Below are 22943 nucleotides of genomic sequence, written 5' to 3'. Positions count from 1 at the left end.
TGAGGAAAGCTCGGCTAGTTTCAGCGAAAGCTTTAACCCACAATAAGAGAAAAAGACACTAGCACGGAGCCCTGAGGGACACCGCTCAACCATACGTGGTTTAAGTGCTTAAATAAAAGCCAAGTGCCATCCCCTCTCTGACCGTACCCCAAAATGACGCCCCTCCTATAGGTAGCTGCATGCCGCGGCGAGGCCTCAGCCTACATGTTCTTGTACATGGAGCGGTCTCTGGGCAGCTGGGGCGGCTGGGTGGCGGTCAGCTTGAGGTGGAAGTGGTAGACGATGAGCGTGATCACCACGATCAGACCCAGGATGAAGCCCAGCACCAGGGGGAGAGTCTCCTCCAGGCGCTCCCTCTGGTCCGTGATGCACTTGTAGGCTGCAAGGAGGAACACGCACGCATGCACACACACACGCACGCACACACACACACACAGACATGCACGTTTAAGGATGGGACGATAAGCGATAACAACGTTTATCGCGATAAAAAAACACTCACGATAATCGTATCGTGGAGATTTAATTTATCGTGAAATCGTCCTCCCGATCAATTCGCCTTTTATTTGCCGAGCTGCATATCCGGTACCATTTAAACCCCCTATTGGTAAAACGTACTTATAATATACGTACTTGATACAGTCTTTTTTCCACTCTCTACCAAATCTCTTTGCCAAAAAATAGCAATCTACAAGCTCAGTTGCAACGCATTGTGGCTTGTAGATCTGCTATTTTTGGCAAATGTTCCGCCCCAGGATGGATGGATGGATGTTGGGGATATTTTGATTATCGCGATAATATTGTAAATCGCATTTCTTTGGTCACAAGAATCGTGATATGACTTTTTCATATCGTTCACACACGTTACAGAGGGGATAACCATGTGTACTGTATGTTTGCATCTCTCCTACCTCTCTCTCTCTTTCTCTCTTCTGTCTCACTCTCTGTGCATTTGTGTGTGTGTGTGTGTGTGTGTGTGTGTGTGTGTGTGTGTGTGTGTGTGTGTGTGTGCACGTGCTACATTGGCAGTGGTTGCATGCAACTTTTTGTGCGAAACCAACCGTTGCTGATGTCTTCATCTGTCTAATGAGCTTAGTCAGCCAGCAGAGCATTCACACACATGCTGCTTCCCCCCCCTCTCTTTCTCACTCACTCACTCACTCACTCACTCACTCACACACACACACACACACACACACACACACACACACACACACACACACACACCACACACACACACACACACACACACACACACACACACACACACACACTCACTCACTCATCTAATACACACACCTATTATTATTATTTACACCAGTGATTACCAAACTTTTCAAGTCGAGACCCGAAAGTGAGATTAGAAGTTTTCCCAGGACCCAAATTAGTGAAAATAGCAGATCTACTAAGTAGCGGTCGCTACTTAGTATGAAAGCTACTTAGTAGTATGAAAGCTACTTAGGTCGCTACTTAGTATGAAAGCATCCAGATCCTGTCTGTCACTCTTCTGAGTCTGTTACTCTTCTGACATCACAATGACATCACAATATAACTGACCTGTTCTGACATCACCTCATCCCAGCTCAGCAGAAGGATATAGCTGACCTGTTCTGACATCACAATGACGTTGCAAATTAATTCAGTCCTTGTCCCTTCTATGCCCATATATGGAGATCCCTGATGTCATCAATATCATCCTCAGCAGAAGGATATAACTGACTTATTCTGACATCACAATGATGTTGCAAATTAATTCCATCCTTGTTCCTTTTATGCCCATATATGGAGATCCATGATGTCCATGATGTCATCCCAGCTCATCCATATTTGGGAAAATATGGCCACATTTTGTCCAACTGGGAATGCCTATGGACATATTGTGTCAGTCTGGGTCTATGACATCAAACATCTAAGATGTCAGATGTCAGTCATCTCCATATTTGGGAAAATATATGGCCACATTTTGGCCAACTTAAACAACCAACCAGGTTTGTGCATTATTTTGGTCAAAGTTGATCCCATTTTTAAAAGATAACAAAGGGGCTGCACACACTGTAGCCAATTTATTTTAGGACTTAGAGGGAAAGTTGATCCCATGCCAAAGCGCCAGTGCTCGCCCAGCAGTCTGCTGTCAACTAGGTGGATGTGTGCACGCGCCCATGCGCGCGAGGTCTCTTCTCGCCCTTAGGGCGTCTTACTGGTTATATAGGACTTTTTTTTTTACTCAAGTCGCGTGACCCATAAAAATATGTCCGTGACCCACAAATGGGTTGCGACCCAGTGTTTGGGAAACAGTGCTATACACTACTAAATCCTGCTCCATGTTAGCCCATATTCCACCCGCAGCGTTAAATGAACAGCTCCTGTTCAGTACACTATCACAGCCCAGTTTACAGCAGCTCACAGGGAATGCTTCCTCCCAAGGTGATTGGCTCCAGAGGACAGCCAGTCACATAGCTTAAAGTATGTCTATAAAAACTGCATTGAGGGCAAGGAGAGAACTGCACCCATAAAGTCCTAATGACCTTTCCCTTCCACTCTCACTCTATCTCTCTCTCTCCCTCACTCACCCACTACCTATCTCTCTCTCTCTCTCTCTCTCTCTCTCTCTCTCTCTCTCTCTCTCTCTCTCTCTCTCCCTTTATCTCTACCTCCCTCTCCCTCCCTCCCTCCCTCTCTCTCTTTCTCTGCAGCCCTGGCCCTCACACTGCAGTAGCCCCCCAGAGAGGTGCATGCACTCGCGCACGTGCGTGTGACTGTGTGTGTGTGTGTGTGTGTGTGTGTGTGTGTGTGTGTGTGTGTGTGTGTGTGTGTGTGTGTGTGTTAGAGGGAGAGACTCTCGCTCCAGTAATTCCTACTATACATCTTTTTTTTCTTTTTGAGCGGTGGTCACACCGTCTCCATAGCGTGGCCGTGTGTGTAGGTATGTTTGTTTGTATGTGGGTCTGTATGTAGCCTCAAGCCTGTGGTGTAGTACCTTTTCTGACCACACATGTTAAGGGAGGGGCGCTGTTTTCAGGCCAGGCCAGACCAGGCACACACACACACACACACACACACACACGCCCACACACACACACACACACACACACACACAGGGGGGGAGGGGGGGGGGGGGTTGGTGGGTAAACCACCGCTCAGTTCACACGGGTGTGATTTTTTTTTCTTTTTACAAATGCATAGGCCTATCTCATCATCATCACTAAGCATTCTCTTTTATGTGTTTTTGTGTGGAAAAGAGAGTGAGTGAGATGCCCTCAGTTATACCACCACACAATCTTTGAAAATAATAATACAAATTATACAAAAATTATAGACTGTGTGTGTGTGTGTGTGTGTGTGTGTGTGTGTGTGTGTGTGTGTGTGTGTGTGTGTGTGTGTGTGTGTGTGCGCGTGCGTGCGTGCGTGCGTGCAACATTTAATTTTTTATTTTATTTTAGTGGATTAGTAAAAAAAAATACAAATAAAAACTATAGTCTGCAACAACTGAAGGTAAAACTGGAGTAGGCGCCTACTGGAGTTTATAGGCCTACAGGGCTCTAGGCTACAACATGTGGTTAATACTAAGATTGTGTTGTGAGTGATGGCTAATAATAGACTAATAGGTGTCAGGCATATTCGCCTAGAACATATTTGCCTACACGCATTTGGTCCTTTCACCTGGCATTTTCGCCTTGGAGGAGAGTCTTTTCACCTACCTGTCTGAGCCATTTCGCCTACCCTCAATTCTGCTGTCAGACTGTCCTGTCGATGTTTTCATATTATCTCTTTGTCATTTAAATATTATAGTGACTATGACAGTGGTGTTACATGTCAAACCTACACACGGCTATCCTATGCACTCCATAGTAATCACATAAATACAGAGCTATTGGAATCAGGTGCGCCCAAATAATTAATTAATCCATGTCCCGATACTATACATTCTTTGGTGCAGTATTGAACAGTATTGTAAAATGAACAGTATTGTAGGCCTATATTGTTTTAACATTAGGCTATACAAAATATATAGGCTATTAGCCTATAATAGGTCTATATAAGATATATGCTACACCTAAATAGCCTATAGAATCAACCTTGCCTGTCAACAGGCATAAAAAACTATTTTGCCAAAATGTGATGTAAATAATAAATGTCAAATAAACTGTTAGATTCACTTGACACCACTGTCACAGTCACTATAATATTTAAATGACAAAGAGATAATATGCAAACAATCCAAACATGGACAGTCTGACAGCAGAATTGAGGGTAGGCGAAATGGCGCTCAGACAGGTGAAAAGACTCTCCTCCACGGCGAAAATGCCAGGCGAAAGGACCAAATGCGTGTAGGCGAATATGTTCTCGGCGAAAGTGCTGGTGACCCTATAATATAGCCATAGCCTGCTACAACTGCAGCGATTCTTACGTTCACTGAAGACGAAGTCGGAGGTCATGTCGAAGGGCTGGACCTGCATGTCGTACATGGACATGGTGACGCCCTTCTGGTGGTCCGTGGAGATGAGGGTGAAGGTCTGGCTCGCCGAACACATGAACGATTGGCCCTCCGGCGTGACCAGGGCGGACAGGCGACGGGAGCTGGCCGTGTGTCTCCCCGCTGCAGTGAACACATCAGCGGTAGTGGGATTATTAGTGTTTCTCAAACTTTCACAACATTTCAAGATCTCCCCTTAATCTCTGACAGTATACACATGGAACCGGTTCCATTTGTATGCATGGCTGTTAGAGTTACAGACTCGTATGGGTCAATTTAGACACCCTTCAACGAGCCCAGAACCTACAAAGTCAATGGAATCACAAGTAGACCTACAACTGACTGCCACAGTTGGAAACAAAATGTGCCACTGCTGCTAATTAACAATAATACATTGCACTTGTGTTGTTAACCTACTGAACCGGGAATAAACCATTCGTTAAGACAGGGGGATACCGATATTTTACAGTCTATGGTAGTATTGTGGAAAATATAATACCCTGTGAAAACCATCGTTTTTGTTCTAATCTGCATTGTGGTTAGTTTAAAGTAGCATAATTTAATAACAGAATAAAATCAAAGCAGATGGTCATAGAGACATTCGTGAATTTATTTTAAGAAGTAGGCCTACGTTTTATTTTAGTTTCCCCCCTGGAGCCAAGGTATGGCAGCTGCCTTATTGCCATACCCAATTGACGCCTCTGATTAGCCTACTGCAGTGTTTCTCTGCAGTAGCGTTCACATTTCAAGGTCTCTCAATTAACATTTGGTTCCATTCCATGTGTACACTGTCAGAGTTACGGTCTTGTAAGGGTCAATTTAGACCCCCATAAAGGAACCTACTGTAGGCCTACTGGATGAGAGACGAACACATATAGGCCTTGCCTACATCTACAGGCTTACAATAGCCTATAAAATAGTTGATCTACAAGCTCTCAATGCGTGGCCGCCCGAGCCACGTGTTGAGAGCTGGTAGATCGACTATTTCATAGGCCAATTGTCTGTTGGCCTACAACTGCTATACATGCTATTTTAGAAAGGCATGATTATTAATATTATACGGTATTTTTTTATGTTTGTAAATCTTCGTCGATACAGACGTGACTAAAATAGGGGAGTGGAGGACACCAGGTTGAAAGTGGTTAACGAACTTTCCATTTGTTCAAATATTTAGAAATTTGCCATAGGCCCACATTATGTTCATTTGATTTCGAATTATTAATAAAGGTTCTCATGCAGTGCTTTGGACGGATTCATCCTCGCATCTATACGGGCTAAAAACCTAAATAAAAGAAACCCCTAAATAAAATAAAAAAATAAGACAGAAACAACATAACAAGTTAACAACTTATAATGATAATGATTTAAATAGTATGCTGAAGACCTCATCTCTCTCCTATGTCGCTATGTGTCCCTGTGCCTCAATTTATCCTGCATTGGAGGGATTTCACCCTTTTTGCGTGGCAACCATGTGTCAAAGACTCAAAGGCCCACATATAAGACCGTCCCACCCACCCTCACACCACTGGCCATTAATGTCACACCCACGGCCATTAATGTTAATTTGCATACTTTGCGTGGGACATGATGACGAATTGACGACGATGATGATGATTGATGATGATGATGATGATGATGATGATGATGATGATGATGATGATGATTGATGAGGACGACAGGTGACAGGTGAATACATTTCGAGAAAACCAAAGCTGCGCAGAATGTGCTGTGACTCACGGTTGTATGCGCTGCTGAAATGCGTCGTCTCCGCTGTGTCGTAAATGAACTGCACTTTATTGGCCTTCCACACATAGCCCTTGTCACGGAATTCCTGCAATATTACACGCACGCACGCACGCACACACACACACACACACACACACACACACACACACACACACACACACACACACACACACACACACACACACACACACACACACACACACACACACACACACACACGCTTTCGTTATAACAGGGAAATTATATACGAGAGGTATAGGCCTATTAACGGCATATGCAGTCAATTGTGGATGTGTCCTGTCCACCACCAAAAAAAGTCATGAGATGGATGATAATAAATCAAGTGAATCCCTCACCTTAGAGAAGTACATGCGGAGCGTGTAAGCTTTATTCTTCCAGGAGATATGGATGTCAGCCTCCGTGGTTCCACACTGGCCCTCTATCTCGGCCCCGCGGGGCACAGACACGACCGCCTGCTCGGTAATTAACTGAAAACACACAATGTGGATTATATGAACATAGAGGACAGCAGAATCCGTCCATAAACACCATATAGCATATCATATGCGGAGGGAATTTCCTGGAACATGCATAACATTTTACACACGTCCCGTGAGCTGTCGTCAAACTATAAAAGCACGCCAAACATAAATGTCTTAAGTGGTTCTTTGGCATAATCACAGGCAACCTATGGGCATAAATAATACTATAACTTGAAGAACATGTAGACAAATTGAAAGGGGCGTTAGGCTGCCTACCGCAGCGCTGCTGAACCACCACAAATAGTTTGATAACGTGAAAATACCATGTTTCTTAAATAAATATATTATTCCCCCCTCCCGCAGCTTTAGCGCACCCTTACGCATGACGCACAGACCCGTCGCCTCGAGCGAGACTCATTTCCAACATTTTTTGGCCCCGAATTCTGCTTGGCTAATAATATCCAAGTCCGTCCTTTTGTTATAGAGAAAAGAGAGCCTCCGGGCCCGGGTTGATGCAGCCTGAGCCCGGTGAGGTGACATGATGAGGACTTACGTCTATGCCGTTGAGCGCTAGCACGTCGTACGGTACCAGGAACCGCACGGCGAACTCCACCATCAGGCAGGTGGTGCCGTTCTCCCGCACGGCGAAGATGGCTTTGTCCGGGTTGGTGGACAGGCCGGACAGGTTCTCCCCCTCCCGCTCCGCACGCACGGCCGCACACCGGCACAGAACCCCTGCACGACACACCGTTTTTATCAGATCTATACAAGCTCTAATTATACAGTGTTTCTCAAACTTTTACATTTCAAGGTCTCCCCCTTAACTCTGACAGTATACAAACGGGTCCATTTGGTTCCATTTGTATGCTGTTAGAATTACAGACTCGTATGAGTCAATGACCCATGCATCAAGGAACCCACAAAAGTCCCTGGAATCCACTTTGAGAACCACTGCTCCACAGTCTGTATCGACACAATCGAGCTTGCAGAGCTCGAAAATGTTTGAACATTTATTTCTTATTATTTTTAAAATAAAAACAGTATACATTCATCAGGGCTATAACGGTGACGATGAATTGGACGGGGATGGGTCGAGTGACTTTTGGCACCACGGGGGGATACGGACAGGGCCACTGTTCTCGCTCTCTCTCTCTTTCAAATATGCAGAATCAGCGAAAGCAAGAGGAGTGCTGTTGTAACCTGTACACACATATAGGGCTTAGCGGGGAGTTTCTTCTCTTGTTCTCAAAAGGTTCACCTTTCTAGCCCCTCGTTCCTCGCGCCTCGCGGCAAAGTGAGACTTGGAACACACCCGAGACACGAGACAATCTGCAGCATCATCAGCGGAGCAACCGCTTTCCCCTCCAAATAGTGCTGAAATGGCTAATTGCAAACTCTGACGATAACATGAGAATGACTTTGTGTGAACCTATACACGAAAATACCTTATGGATGAGAGACGGACAGACAGACAGACAGACAGACAGACAGACAGACAGACAGACAGACAGACAGACAGACAGACAGACAGGCACGCACGCGCGCGCACACACACACACACACACACACACACACACACACACACACACACACACACACACACACACTGCAGAGGATCGAGTCAGTCACGACGCCGATTGTCAAACAAAACACATCCAATAGTTGCACACACACACACACACACACACGCACGCACGCACGCACGCACGCACGCACGCACGCACGCACGCACACACACACACACACACACACACACACACACACACACACACACACACACACACACACACACACACACACACACACACACACACACACACACACACACACACACAGCGCGCGCGCGCACTCTTCACCTGACAGACCCACAGTACTGCAGCTTACCAACTACGCAGAGCAGAAGCCGGGCGCTCTCCGAGGTCCTGAAACCAACAAGCCGCTCCATCGCAATATGCGGGGTCCCCGGCTGGCCGCTAAAACTGGCTTAGTGACGGGTTAGCCCTGCTGCCGAGCCAGAGGAGAGCCAGAGAACAGAAAGAAAGAAAGACAGACAGAGAGGGAGGGAAGGAGGGGGCGGGAGAAAAAGGGGAAGAAAAGAGGGAGAGAGAGAGCGAAGATAGAGAGAGAGAGAGAGGGAAGGGATGCCTCCACTCAGCGCCCAGAAGTCACGCTTAAGACCATCGCGATTGCAGCAGCAGCAGCTCTCCCCAGGTGGACGTGAGATAGCGTCCGGCTCGCACCGCATCAAGCAGCGCAGCACTGAGAGCTTCTTTTCTTTTTTTTAACCGAGCCGGCTGCCTGCCTGCGAGACTAGCCTATAACTTGGGTCTGTACATCACCAGACAGCAGCATCGGCAAGACGTGATCCGTCTGCGAACGAGGCCAGCCCAAAGGACGCAGCAGAACCCGACTATTATTCCCGCAGTGCTGTCGCCTCCATCTGTAGTCGCCGTGTGGAAGCAGATGAGGCTTTAGTGTTGTCTGGAGGGGAACTGTACCCCCTCCTCCCTCCCTCCCTCCCCACCGCCCCTTTCTCCCCCCCTCTCTTCGATTGTGCAAGGTTGCAGCTATATGAGTGTGCGTGGATTGCGGTGTGGCGTTGCCGAGCGTGTGAACCCATGCTGTGGGGACAGAGAACACGCGCGCGCGTGTGTATTTGTGTGTGCGGAGTGTGCATGTATGTTGAGCTCGACAGCAGTCGTATTTAGTATATTAACAGTTAAATACATCTGCTGTCGTCACGGAAGTTGTGCGTAGGTAGACATACATACCAGGTGAGTCCGCAATGTTAAAGGAACCCCTTTAGAGTACACGTCACGGTATTCATTGTCATGATGGCTGTCATGATATTTGTGTTCACTTATTTATCTTTAATTTGTTTATCTGTAATTTGGCAGATAGCCGCGTCAAACTGCACACCGTCAAGTTTCAGAGGTGACAAATAACATTTACGTGCATTGCTTCCAGAGCCACCACTTGTACACCCCCCCCCCCCCCCACACACACACACACACACACACACACACACACACACACAAGCTAACAATGCGTCCGAAGATTTATGATAAATCAAGTGAAATGAATAAAACAGACAGAGCTGAAAAGACATCGACTTTAATACTTTATTCATTGTAGAAAAAGTGATACATGAAAAATGGCAGGATAGGCAAAACAAATGTACATTAATGATAAAATGCATTGAATTGAAGTATGCAACATGTGACCGTGAGAACAGAGCAAGCCTCAAATAACTCATTGCACCCCGCCCCGCCCATTTGCCACAAACCAACTACTATATATAGTACGCATACTATTCATAAAAGTGCACGGAACTCAAAGCAGAAGTTGAAGCGAACCTATCCAAGTGGCCGGTTGGCGTTTTTACGCATGTGACGCACTCCCTGTATAGAGGCTTTATTAAGAGGGGGGCGTTCTGAAGTGGAAGTCAAACTCGCACTTCACGGCGCTGATGCTGTCTATGCTGGGCTTGCTGCCCACCTGGGGGTGCCTCTGGACCGGGGGGTACGTCTCTGAACGTGGAATGCGCACCGGAGCCGGCGCGGAACTTTCCCCGCTTTGCGCGCTTCGCGCACCAGGCTCCTTCCCTGGTTTGCACTCCGGGAAAGTAAAGCGGCGTAAAAGCTTGTGGCTCAGCACGGAGAAAGCAGTGGGTGATGTTGATGTGGCACAACATGAGCCGTGAGGTCCAGCCTTGGCGGGCGATGTCGCGCGCCTACGTACGGTTGTTTTGGATTTGCGTAAAGCCATCAGGGCACGGGCTGGCGGAGTGGGACTGGGGGTGCTTGTGGGTAAACTACACCTCTTCTGGTAGTAGCTTTCGTTGAATTGTCTCACTTTGAAGCCTGCTGTTTTTTGCAACTTGTCTTTATCCAACTCATTCCCACTTTGGTTGGTGAGGATGGGAGTCAACAGGATTCTAAGGGTGTTTGGGGTGGAGGCAGTGGGGTGGTTGTATCCCAGAGTCAGAGGGGGCAGCTGACTATCTCTACTTGACTTCTCCACGGCTGTGAGAGGGTTGCAAACGGGGGAATGGTTGATAGTCCGTGGAGGGGGTTTAGGGGTAAAGCCACTGGAGAACAGTTCTTGCGGAGAGGAAGGAGAGTCATTTTCTCTCTCAAACTCCTCGATAGAACCCATCGACTGAAGGCGACTCCTCAACGAGTCCATTAATGACTTTCTTCTCCGCCCAGGTATTAGCTCAGTCTGCCCAGCTCCCTCTGGATTATCACACGGGGGACTTGTCTGGAGAGCCTCGAGTCTCTTCTCTAAAGTTTCCAGGTTGTCGAACTTCACGCTGCAATCCGAAGTAACTTGTGGCCACACGACTCCCCCAGCGCTCCCCTCATGCGCTCGGCCTTTCTGTGAGTTACTTGTGAGCGCAAAGAAGCACTCCATGTGGCCAAGAAATTTAGCCAATTCAACCGCCGAATTGCCAACTTTGTTCTGCCTGTGTATTTGAAGACCCAGCCTCTTAAAAGCTCTCACCAAGAATTCCACAACGGGAGAGTGCCCGGCTACTGTCGCGTACATCAGAGCAGTGTTCCCCCAAGTGTCCACAATCTCGGGATCCGCGTTATTCCTTATCAGCGTCTTCACCGCCTCCAAGTAGCCCTTTTCGCACGCGTAGCTCAGCGCGGTGCGACCGTTTTCACCTTGGCAGTTCACGCTGGCTCCTCTCTTTAGCAGGAGTTCCATGAACTTGGACCGAGCCTGGCCGTCGGGTAAAAGAGTAGAGGTTATAAGCGGGGTCTGCGCGCCTTCCATCCTGGAGTCTACGATTTTCCCGTCCAGCGCGTCGAGGATGAACCTCGCCAAGTGGACTTTATCTTTAGACATGGCCTCCAGGAGGATCTCGGTACCGCTTTGTCCTCTAGACATCGTTGTGTGTTGGGTTGTTAGATCAGTTATAGGCCTAATAGGGTTTACGGGAAGACTGTGGCGCATGCAGGGAGCAGGTTTCAGTGAAACCTCTCTCCCAGATCATCAGCGCTCGCCACAGACAGACAGCCTTCACCGCTGTTTTTATAGTCAGTGGAAGCCGTGGAGTTGCCAGGACAACGCAAACCTCATTACTACGCTTTGTCCAGTCTTTCTAATGGAAATTATTAGCTTATAAACATAATAACGGGATCCAGAGAGTGCGACGCCGGTTTATGGAGTGGGTCTGGGGCATATGAATCTAATTAGCTCTCGCTGAATGTGATTATGCATTGTGTAGCTGCAAGCATTGTGCAGAGGAGAGGCGCGTGGGTCTGAGCAACAAAAGTTTGAGCGCACAAGAGCACACATTTCAGGTAATTTAAATGCTGAACCAACAAGGTAGGCTATATGTTTGACACCAAGAGACAAGTGAGGACAAAGGAGATAAAATAATTGGTCAATATTCTTCCGCTCATATTGTAGAGAGTAATTCTCATGCAAATATGGTAGGCCATTACAAAACACAGTGAATAGACTCGGTGAGAAAACATCAAATGGAGGTCAACAATGTAGGCATATACAGGCTCATTTTGTAAGCTGTATAATAACCGCGGGTTACTCAGTATGATTCAAGGAATAATTCAACTTAATTATCTAAATTTTTATAACTCAGTGAACTTTAATGCTTCACAGTTGTAGGAAAGACCACAGTCGCTGAGCCTGAGCGTAAGCAAGCGACGCGAGGGAGAAAGGAAAAGCAACTTCAGCACCATGGACAGCGACGTTGGGCTGTTGTTTTATTCCAAGAGCCACGTACAGGTGGCTGCTACTCGAAACTGGTAAAAGAAAACAAAGCCTATCCTTACATCCCCTGACCTTTCTATTTGCATTGTGTTTTACGACTGTTTTGTTTTATATATTGTTTTCCCCTGCATAATACTGTTTTAGTTTAAAAAAAGGACCTCAATTGAAACAAGCCCAAAAGCTTTCTCGAGTTGTTTATCCTTTTAGTTGACCTTGTACCAGTGAACTATACTGTCATGAAACTGTATTCTTATGCAAACTTCTAATAAAGTAAAGTTTTCAATCAATCAATCAATCAATCAATCAATCAAAAAGGGGTTTGGCTTTCTGACAAGACAGGCAGCAACAATTACATGATACTCTTTCTCTCCACTCTCTCTTTCTCGGGTGAAAGTCCAAAGGCGCAGAGTTTCATTAAAAACTCAGTCCTTGACTCCTTACTGAAATCAATGCAGAGTAGATGAGAAGTGGTGGACAAAGTACTCAACCACAGGACTTGGTTGCTCTACTGAGTTAAAGTACTGGAGTAGGCTATTTTCTTTAAAGGAGTTTTGGGAGTCAGAAGTACAATATTTGTCTTTTAAATGTAGTGGAGTGAAGGTCACAAAGGCAAAAATAAATAAAAAATACTCAAGCAAAGTACAGATACAAATGACTTGAGTACATAAGTAAATGTAGGCTACTTTGTTACTCTCCACCACTGGATGTGGGGAGAGATGTGCAAAAACAAGTGCACTGCACTTTGAAGAGAAGAGAAGCTATGCATCAGGTAGGGTTTAAGTTCATATAGCTTACTGCAGTGTAGACAGGGCAATAGAACACACACTAAGCAACACAGACACTCATGAGTACTAATGTACTCATGTACTAAGATATGCTTTAAAAAAAATCTTATCCTCCTTTGTTTTTTCACTGTCACTGCAATTGTTCAGTCGATGTGATCAAACTATTATATAACTAATTAAATGATACCTTTTTTATGTTTATTAGTGGTAATTCTGGATGGGGGTAGATTCATTGTAAACAAATTGTTGTCCCAGGAATGCGACAAATAGAACAAAATATTATTGAACTCAAGTCTCCATGGCGTGAGTAATCAATAGAAAAAAAGTCATTTTGGGGGTGAACTACTCCTTTAAGTGACATTTATTTATATAGCACATTTCATAGACCCAGCATGTGATTTTAAAATGGATAAATAAATAAATGACAAAGCAGCACATTCAGGTGTCCAGAGTGGCAGACAGAGTGACATACAGATAGAGACAAACAGATCCCATAGTTTCACTTAGTAGTAGCCCGACAGCAACGACATATAACTTATGAAGTGCAATGAGACACACTGAGTTTTAACAATACACTCCAAATGAAGATTCTAGTGGTGTTACAAAAGTCCATTAGCTGTTGTCTTCTCTTAAATGGGCAGCTCAGGTCTGATATTATACATCATATGGTTATTGTCGAATAGTTCAAAACTAGCATGGTTGCATCACTGAGCAACATTTTATTGATTACAATACCGGATCATTTACTGCCACTTAATACTTACTCTGTCACTGCCTTGAGGCAGACGTCTTGACTATAAAGACAAACTATGGCATTTTCCGTGATTTTGTAACCCATTTTCACCCAGTGCCAATTGCTGATTTAATCCTGGGCTCTGCTCTCCCTCTGCCGCGCCTGGGGAGACAACGGACTGACCTCATGCTTCCTTCTATGCACGAGGAGTCCAAGTTGCTTCTTTTCACCTGACAGTAGGGATTTCCCCTGTTTGGACGTAGCACGTGGAAGGAACACGTTATTCCAACCAGTTCCTTTCCCCTCCATCAGGCGCCCCGGCTGGCCAGGGGATGGCATTATAGAGACCAGGATTACTGCATGTTTTTGTGAGGGTATCTACCCTAGGAGACACGGGGAGAACATGCAAACTCCACACAGAAAGGCCCTATCGCCAACCCCACCTAGGGTGTGGGCGCTGATGACGCGGAGGAGGGAACACTCCCTCTGCGCCCACAGCGTCCCCTGGCGGGAATCTAAAAACTGGCATTTTGACAAAAACAAATTTAATGAACGGAAATGAAGAATCCACAGCGAGCAGGTTTCATTTTCCATCTGGATATTTTTATTTGGTACACATACTATAAAACAGTATTAAAGGAGCTGGATAACAACATTTCTTTTCTTTTCATTGCTAGAAGTTCCAACAATACGATATAAATACAAAAAAAAAAAAAAACACGCACAGAACGGTCCGCGGACAAGCTACAGTTAAAATAGAAAACAGAAAATAAAAGATAAGATAGAAAACGAGGAGACCGAATCAGCGACTGCAAAAATAATGTGCTTTCTTCAACAAACTAGAGAGCCAAAAAGTTTACAGTTAGTCGCACAACAGAAAAACATTCGACTAGTGCAAAAAAAGCCTCTAACAAACATAATATCGTCTTAAACTACACGCTATATCTAATATATAATATATGTATATATTATATGTATATTTATTTATATATACCTTTATATAAATAACCCCTTAATTTTGTCATTTTATCCTTCATAAAATAATTTAAAACGTCCTAACAGACATCCGAGTGGCACGTTTGAAAGCATAGGAGGTTTCAATAAAAGCACTTTGAAAAAAGAAAAACAAAACAAAACTTGTATCTCTGCACTAGATATGTGGTGAGGGCATTATACTGTGGTGTGATACTGTCAGATCAGAACTGGGGAGTGGGTAAATAAATCATATACAGTAAAATGCAGAAAAGTCAAGAATACAACTCAGTGGTTTTCATAAGCGTGTTTCCCAGTGCCTGACAGGCCTAACAAGCCCTCGACCAAAGGGACAACCGTCAAACACATTAATGGTAAAATAAAAAATAAAATAGAAGAAGGGTACATTAACCTACATACATTCCAGTATATACAATAGCATCTCTTCTACCCTTTTCATTTGTTACAGCAGAATAAAACAGCATAATAAACCTTTTCAAAAAAGGACACAAAAAATATCTAGAGGTGCTTTCCCCTCCCTTCTAGCTTCCTGTGTTGTCTTATTGTATTGTATCGTCATTGTCCTGACGACTGTCTTGGTTCGAGTGTCTATGCTGTGCACGTGAAAGCCTGACCACACAGGTGCATAACAACTACAGTGCCCATAAATCCTAGCTGGGAGCAGTACCTTCAGTAATGCAATTCTTTCATTGCATTGACTTATATTCTGACAGTGCCACCACGGCTAAAAGCTCGCTTAGACTTCGTCATGTGACCCTTTGACAAAATGGCAAAACAGAGTGACACATTTGTCGAGCGACTCTTGTGGAAAGGGTCGTCTGACAAAGTTCCTCAAAAGAACACATCCCATGTCTAACGGCTTATTGATACTTCAACAAACAACCTCTTCGACATTTCTCGCTCTACAAAAACTGAAAAATGTCTAAGCGAGTGTCGTGGTGGCCTCCAAAATAAGAAGCACCAATGTGGGAATGACTGGGGAAGTTCAGTCAAGTACGGCCACTGACATCTAAACAGTACCTGCTTCACTGTCACCATGCAGGGCTGGGACTCACAGGGAGACCAATCCTGTCTTTAATCCCCGCTGGGATGGTTGGTGTGTGATAGCCATGTGTTTAAGCTTTTGTGTTATAAGCCTGGTGTTATTCTGCATAATCTCCCCCAGACAGCAAAGCAGGTCAGCCCTGAGCAGGGAAATTATGGGGATTACAAAGCCTTGGCTTCGCTGGGGTGAGAAGGAGCCGAGGGAGCACTTGACCTCAACGATGCCTTAAACCACCGGGAAACAACCCTGGTGAGATTACTTCTAACAGGATAAAAGTACCTTGCTGAAAGAGTCCATGAATTAAAGACATTCCACCAGATTGTAAGGACTGGCCAATTCATTTGGTGCTATCGAAGGATGTGCAGCAGGGGGCCAGTATTGAGAATAGGTCTCCAACCTCCAATAGGGTCGATCTCACCAGTATTCATAACAGTCACCAACAACGTCCATCCATTAGGGTAGGGGTCTTCAACGATTTTTAGGCCAAGGACCTCTTATCTGAGAGATATGAAGCAGTGACCCCCACTACATATTGGATTCATGTTAAATGTGTGTTTTTAGACATTTAGCGACTTAAATCCTCAATACTTTATAAACTTGACCTCTGGCTCTGTACGTGGTCTGTCTTCTTCCATGTACAGCAAACCTCTTCGCTGAAAATAGACGCTATTTTCAACTAATGTTCCCCCCAGAATAGGGATGCGAGGGTTCAGACCCCCCTCCCCCTGCAGTATATCTGAGGACCCCCTATGGGTCCCTCCGGAGCCCCTGTTGAAGACCCCTGTAACACCGATGGACGACGACAGCAGACATTGACGAGTTGCCGTACCAATGGCAACGACAATGCGACTTTTCTTTTGACAATGTCCGTCGCAACCACCTTGCACAGGGGACATGTCACACTCATTCACATTTTCAGACCACGAAAACGAAGGCCAATTCATACAATAGTCGCTGCAACAACTATAACACTGCCTATTATTTGGCATCACCCAATCATATTAAGCCACCACCAGTGAGTGGCGCGCACACACACACCATAGCACACACGCTGTAATGGTGCATGGTACATCACATTTTGCATCTCTATGTTATATACAGTATATATAAATAATAACAGAGGCGTCAATTGGGTATGGCAAGGTATGGCAGCTGCCATACCTTGGCTACAGGGGGAAAAAATAAAATGTACCTCTTAAAATAAATTCATCATGCCTGTTGCTAAGGTATGGCAACATGGCTGGTGTCATGTTGCCACACCTTAGCTTTTGCTGAACTGACGCCACTGAATAATAATAGTGCATCCCCCTTGCGTGCTGTCCGCCATCGGCCATCCGTCATGCTTGATTGGTCAATGTGACCGTACCGTCCGTCCATTTGTCCGTCCGTCCATCCATCCATGCTCCCTTCATAGTCTTCCTTCAAGACATTGTTTTGTGAAATCAAGCAGGTTGCAGTGCTACGACTAGATGATGTGGGGGCTCGTCCGCTCCTTCATACAGTGATTTATATATTTCACATATGTATGTATGTATACATACATAAACACACGCACACATATACTGTATATGTATATATATACACACACACACATACGCACGCACACACACGCACACACACACATATATATATACTTCTTTTTACATTCTTGTTGAAGTACAGAAACCCTACAGCAGGGGTCTTCAACATTTTCAGGCCAAGGACCCCTTAGTCAGGAAATAGATTAAGCAGGGAGCCCCACAACCTGTTCATAGATTCCATATACCGGTAGTTTCATTGTTTGACAGCACAATCATGAATCGTCAGTGTATTTTGGATTCATGTCAATTTGTCTTTTCAGACATCTAACCACTTGAACCGTCAATACTTAATAAACTTGACCTTTCACTCTGTACTTAGTCTGCTCTTTTTCTCCTCCACACCAAAGCTCTTTGCCGAAAATAGCCGATCTACAAGCTTGTGAGCTTGTAGATCGGCTATTTTTTGCAAAGGTTCTCAAAATATGGACGTTAGGGTTCAAGTGGTTAATATAAAAAAGGAGTTTTTTTTCTTCTATCACACAAAGATTTGGAGGACCCCCTGTAGTAACTCTGAAGACCCCCTAGGGGTCCTGGACCCCCTGTTGAAGACCCCTGCCCTACAGTAATGCACCGCTACATTTCTCCACACTGTCTATGTTGGCCTACCACATGTAAAGTGCTCAGGACAGGACTGCGGTGCAGCGTACAGTTTACACTATTTCACATAGTATTTTCTTTTTTTTCGTTTCCTCTTTTGTGCTGACGTGAAATCAAACCATAGATACCCCCACCCTCCCCCGCTTATTCTTACACGCACGCACGCACACACACACGCACACACACACGGACGATCAAAAACATGACTGGATATTGATTACATCAGACAGGGATGTGTGTGTGTGTGTGTGTGTGTGTGTGTCCGGTGCAAGGCTCTTTACAAAGAGTAGGCGTGTTCTCAGAAAGGGCACAGGGCAGGAAGTTGGGCGGGAGGCTGCTGCTGTGCATGCATGTGTGTGTGTGTGTGTGTGTGTGTGCGCGCGTGCGTGAACGTGTACAATACGTGTGCGTAAATACAGGGAACCAGGATAAATGCAGACATACAATATAGGCAGGTAGGGAGTAAGTCCTGGGAGAAGAGGTGGTGGTGTGTGTGTGTGTGTGTGCGTGCGTGTGTGCGTGCGTGCGCAGGTCTCTGGGTGTCAGTCGCTCAAACCACTGAGGCAGGTCTGCGGTCCATCTCCTGCTCCAACTTCACCATCTGCTGCATGTCCTTGGCCTGGGAGGAAACAAAACACATAGGGTTACACACTCACGCACATGCACACGCACGCACACACACACACACACACAGCTTGTAGATCGGCCATCGCGAAAATGATTAGGTGTAGAGGGGGAAAAAAGCACACCTTGTATCAAGTCCTGGGGAACACCCATCAACCGAGCATTTATTTAGGCGTTGTGTGCTTGTAGATCTGCTGTTTTCACTACTTCTGTGCGACGGCCTTGTACGATGAAGCAGAGCTTTACTTTGCTAAAGAATATACAAATTTCAAACTTGGAGATACGAGCTTTCCACCCGACAACGACGATATCTAACTATCAATTTACCGAATGTCTGTCCACCATTTGACCGTCTGTCTGCATGCTGACATCACTGATACTAAACAGTGTCGCCACCATGGTAACAATGCCCAACTGACATCAACAAAATCCAACTAACATCACTGACTGACATCACTGACTGACACGTGACATCACTACAGTGTTCAAATTTGGAGATGACATCACAGACTGGCCTGGACACGGAACACCATATATGGGCATAAAAGAGTGCCCAGCTAGACAGACGGATACAACAGGTATTGCACAACTGGACATCGATGGTGACTATTCTGCCCAACGGGCACCGGTCTGGTATATATATATAAGGCTTAAATCGTTCTACAATAACATGTTTCTATTTCTATTGAATGTACTGAAAGGTACATACTGAGGGCTCTATTTTGATTGTCTTAAGTACCAGCTCTTATGCCTTAACTTAATGGCCTGTCCATACTGTCTCCGACCACCAAACCTTTCTTCGGAAAGGTCCGGTTCAACAACAAAATGACGTCCCTCGCATCTTCTGAAAAGCATTACCCCGAATAAGAGTTCGGAAAGCTGCATGTCGGAACTATCCGACAAAAAGTTTGGTGGTCGGAGATAGTATGGACAGGCCGTTAACACACCAGATGCTGACAACGCGTCAAACTCGTCAATGTCTCTGTGCGCCGTTGACACGCTTGACGCGTGTGATAGGGTTTTATATTAAACCGTACCTTGCTGAGAAGAGAAACACTCCAATTCCCAGAATGCAGCGGGAGATAACGTGATCAGGAAATCCAGTTTCCCAATACAGGCCAGTTTTATGAGATTCACAAAAGTGGATTTATCTCTTAATCTAACTCCAGATCACATTCATGTTCAAAACAAGCCCTTCCCTACCGGCCGTTACAAAGCACTGATGGCCGCGATTGTCATTTTTCTGTTCTGAGTGAAAGAAAATACTATCGCAAAGAAATTCCAGAAGTACTCGGATAACATTTACTCTGATCACTTTTACTCCGAGCCTCCGAAATAAGGAAAAATCTATAAAATACCGCGGCACTCTGTGATTAAATCATTGTTTAATCAACAGAATCCATTATGTTATGTTAAGGCATAAGAGCTGGTTCTTAAAGGAGTAGTTCACTCCCACAATGACTTTTTTCCTATTGATTACTCACGCCATGGAGACTTGAGTTCAATAATATATTTTGTTATTTGTTGCATTCCTAAGATAATTATTTGATAACAATAAATGTATCCCCATTGATTCTGGATGGGTCCCCATCCGGAATCAATGGAAGTAAATTTACAATAATCAAATCTTTGTCTTAGGAATGCGACAAATAAATAAATAAATATATATATATATTGAACTCAAGCCTCCATGGCGTGAGTAATCGATAGAAAAAAGTCATTTTGGGGGTGATCTACTCCTTTAAGACAATCAAAATACAGCCCTGAGAGTTAAAGGAACACTCAGGAGTTTACAGTGTGGGGGCACAGCAGTGCCTCAGCAGCTTGAAGTGGCACGTGGTGCCCCTTTCTGAGGACACTCAGGACACGTGGTGTCCCTTTCTGAGGACACTCAGGACACGCGGTATTGACCGCTGCAGAAGGTTGTGATATGGTCGCTGTCGGGCAGAAAACTCTTACCTCCACATTCTAACTTTTCCTGTTTCTTTATGTAAATTAACACCCCAGCTTTGGACTGATATGAGGTTTCCACCGGACAGCGGCGATATACAATGAAAGCAGAGGACGGTGAGGCAGGCTGAGGGTCCTGTACGCCCCGGCCAGGATTTCTGTTTGTCTCTTTCTGCTTAGTAATGACTTCTGAGTCACAGTGATAAATGACTCCAACCTGCCTGACACCCCGGGAGCTGCAGGACAAAAAACTTGGGCCTGCTTTTTTTTTTTCTTAACACAAAGGAAATATGAGTCATCTTTTCTTTCTTTTCTTTCCTTTTTTTTCCATCGCTCAAAAAGACAGCCCGGCGCTGTATCCGTTTCATTTCTATTCTTCCCCCGTTTCTATTCTATTCTTTTGCTGCATTACGCATCCGCGGTTCACTCGAGGAATCTTTGAGAATGACACCGGCAGAAACACAGAAAATGTGAACACATCGGCTATGGAAATGATTCAAAATAGGAAAGAGAAAACGCAACAAAGGAATGACGAGGAAAAAGAAGGAGCAGATGAAAGCGGGTCATAGAATGTTAAGGACAGGGATGGGACGATATGAAAATGTCATATTGTGACAATAGAAATCACAATTTATTTATCGTGATAATCAAAATCCATTATCCTGGGGCGGAACATTTGCCAAAAAATAGCAGATCTACAAGCTCACAAATTGCGACGCGTTGTGAGCTTTTGGCAAAAACATTTGAGAGAGAGAGTGAAAGACTGTATCAAGTATGTATATTATAAGTACCTTTTACCAATTATAGAGGTTTTAAGTGGTACCGGCTATGCAGCTCGGCAAATAAAAAGTGAATTGATCCCAGTGCATGACGGAGGACGATATCAAGATATATTAAATCTCCACGATACACGATTATTGTGAGTTTTTTATCACGATAATATCGCTTATCGTCCCATCCCTAGTTTAGGATAAGGACAAAATGGATGGAAACAGAGAGGGGGAAGAAGGTAGAGGAGATGGGTAGAGTTGAGTGAGATGAAGATGCCTACCTTGAACCTGTTTGTTTGCATGGTGTGTTTTCAAAAGCTGTGCCAAAAAGAAGCAAATCAAATTAAGCACTTTGACCCTGGTATCCCAATTTTGGGCATGAGCATCAAAAATCGGGAACATTCATTCAAAAATGGTGGTTAAAAAAAGATGAGTGAATATATGCATGCTTGCATGTGCAGACAAATGCATGCATGGAACCAAGGCAACATAAAATACGATAATGAAGACCGGAGGTGTTAGTACTGTATGTACTATGGCAGGGTTCTTCAACAGGGGGTCCGGGACCCATAGGGGGTCCTCAGAGTTACTACAGGGGGGCCGCCAAATCCTTGTGTAATTATTTAAATGCTTGAATAACTTGAAACCTCGCATCCCTCTTCTATATTTTTAGCAGTGGTATATTAATGGTATGTAAAACCGTTATACAAATGTTGAGTCCATCGCAGGCATGGAATTTCTTAATTTTAGGAGCAAGGCCACTTGACCTTTGCTGTTGTAAATTGTTTTGAGGGCAAAAGGCTAAATACCATGGCAGGCCAGGAAGACCATCACAGAAACAATCAATTTAATTCAATGTATACATTTTTCAGTTACATAGTACATTTGTGAAAAAAAAGAAAAGGAAAGAAATACATAAATATTATGCACATCCCTGGATTAGTCAGAGTCACTAGACTCATCTGAAGATGAGGTGGAGTTAAGAATTCACAATCTCAACATAATACAGTGGTGTCTAAAAACGGTATTGACAGGAAAAAAAGCTTAGGAGAAAACTGTGCAATCAGAAGTGGCAGTGAAGGCTGGGCATCGAGGCCACTGTGGCCATTATCATGTTTTGAAGGGCATTAGGCAGGGATCATCAACAGGGGGCCGCCAAATCCTTGTGTAATTATTTAAATGCTTGAATAACTATACTCTTATAGGTTTGGTGTAGAGGTAAAAAAGAGCAGACCAAGTATAGAGTGAAAGGTCAAGTTTACTAAGTATCAACGATTTCATATTTAAGTGCTTAAGTGTCGAAAAAGTCTATGAATCTATCTATGAAATCGATGAGAATCGCCATCACACATTTATACAATATGTAGAGGGGGCCCCTGTGTTATCTCTCTCTCTGCTAAGGGGTTCTTGGCCTGAAAA

At 44.7% G+C, this 22943-nt stretch overlaps 2 protein-coding genes across 2 annotated transcripts in view; both read right to left on the bottom strand.

Annotated features, from left to right (window-relative positions):
* Window positions 1-200: 200 nt before the first annotated feature.
* lamp5 (lysosomal associated membrane protein family member 5) lies at window positions 201-8647 on the bottom strand (the record flags this gene model as incomplete). The annotated part of the gene is made up of 6 exons (XM_080744885.1): window positions 201-379; window positions 4409-4597; window positions 6212-6305; window positions 6577-6708; window positions 7256-7437; window positions 8587-8647. 6 exons carry the CDS (start codon window positions 8645-8647, stop codon window positions 201-203), a joined length of 837 nt encoding a protein of 278 aa, XP_080601011.1.
* Window positions 8648-18448: 9801 nt separating this feature from the next.
* Window positions 18449-22943, bottom strand: part of plcb4b (phospholipase C, beta 4b) — a gene marked incomplete at its 5' end in the record, with an annotated part of 75002 nt that continues 70507 nt past the window's right edge. The window contains 2 exons of the mRNA XM_080744884.1: window positions 18449-18799; window positions 21806-21842. Coding sequence (XP_080601010.1) covers window positions 18723-18799; window positions 21806-21842 — 114 coding nt within the window. The 3' untranslated portion in view covers window positions 18449-18722. The remainder of the gene's footprint in view (window positions 18800-21805; window positions 21843-22943) is intronic.

The sequence above is a fragment of the Nannobrachium achirus genome (genome assembly GCF_963921795.1).
Source record: "Nannobrachium achirus genome assembly, chromosome: 16".
Lineage (NCBI taxonomy): Eukaryota > Metazoa > Chordata > Actinopteri > Myctophiformes > Myctophidae > Nannobrachium > Nannobrachium achirus.
Note: the sequence above shows the minus strand (reverse complement) of the source record. Positions and strands in the feature narration are given on the sequence as shown.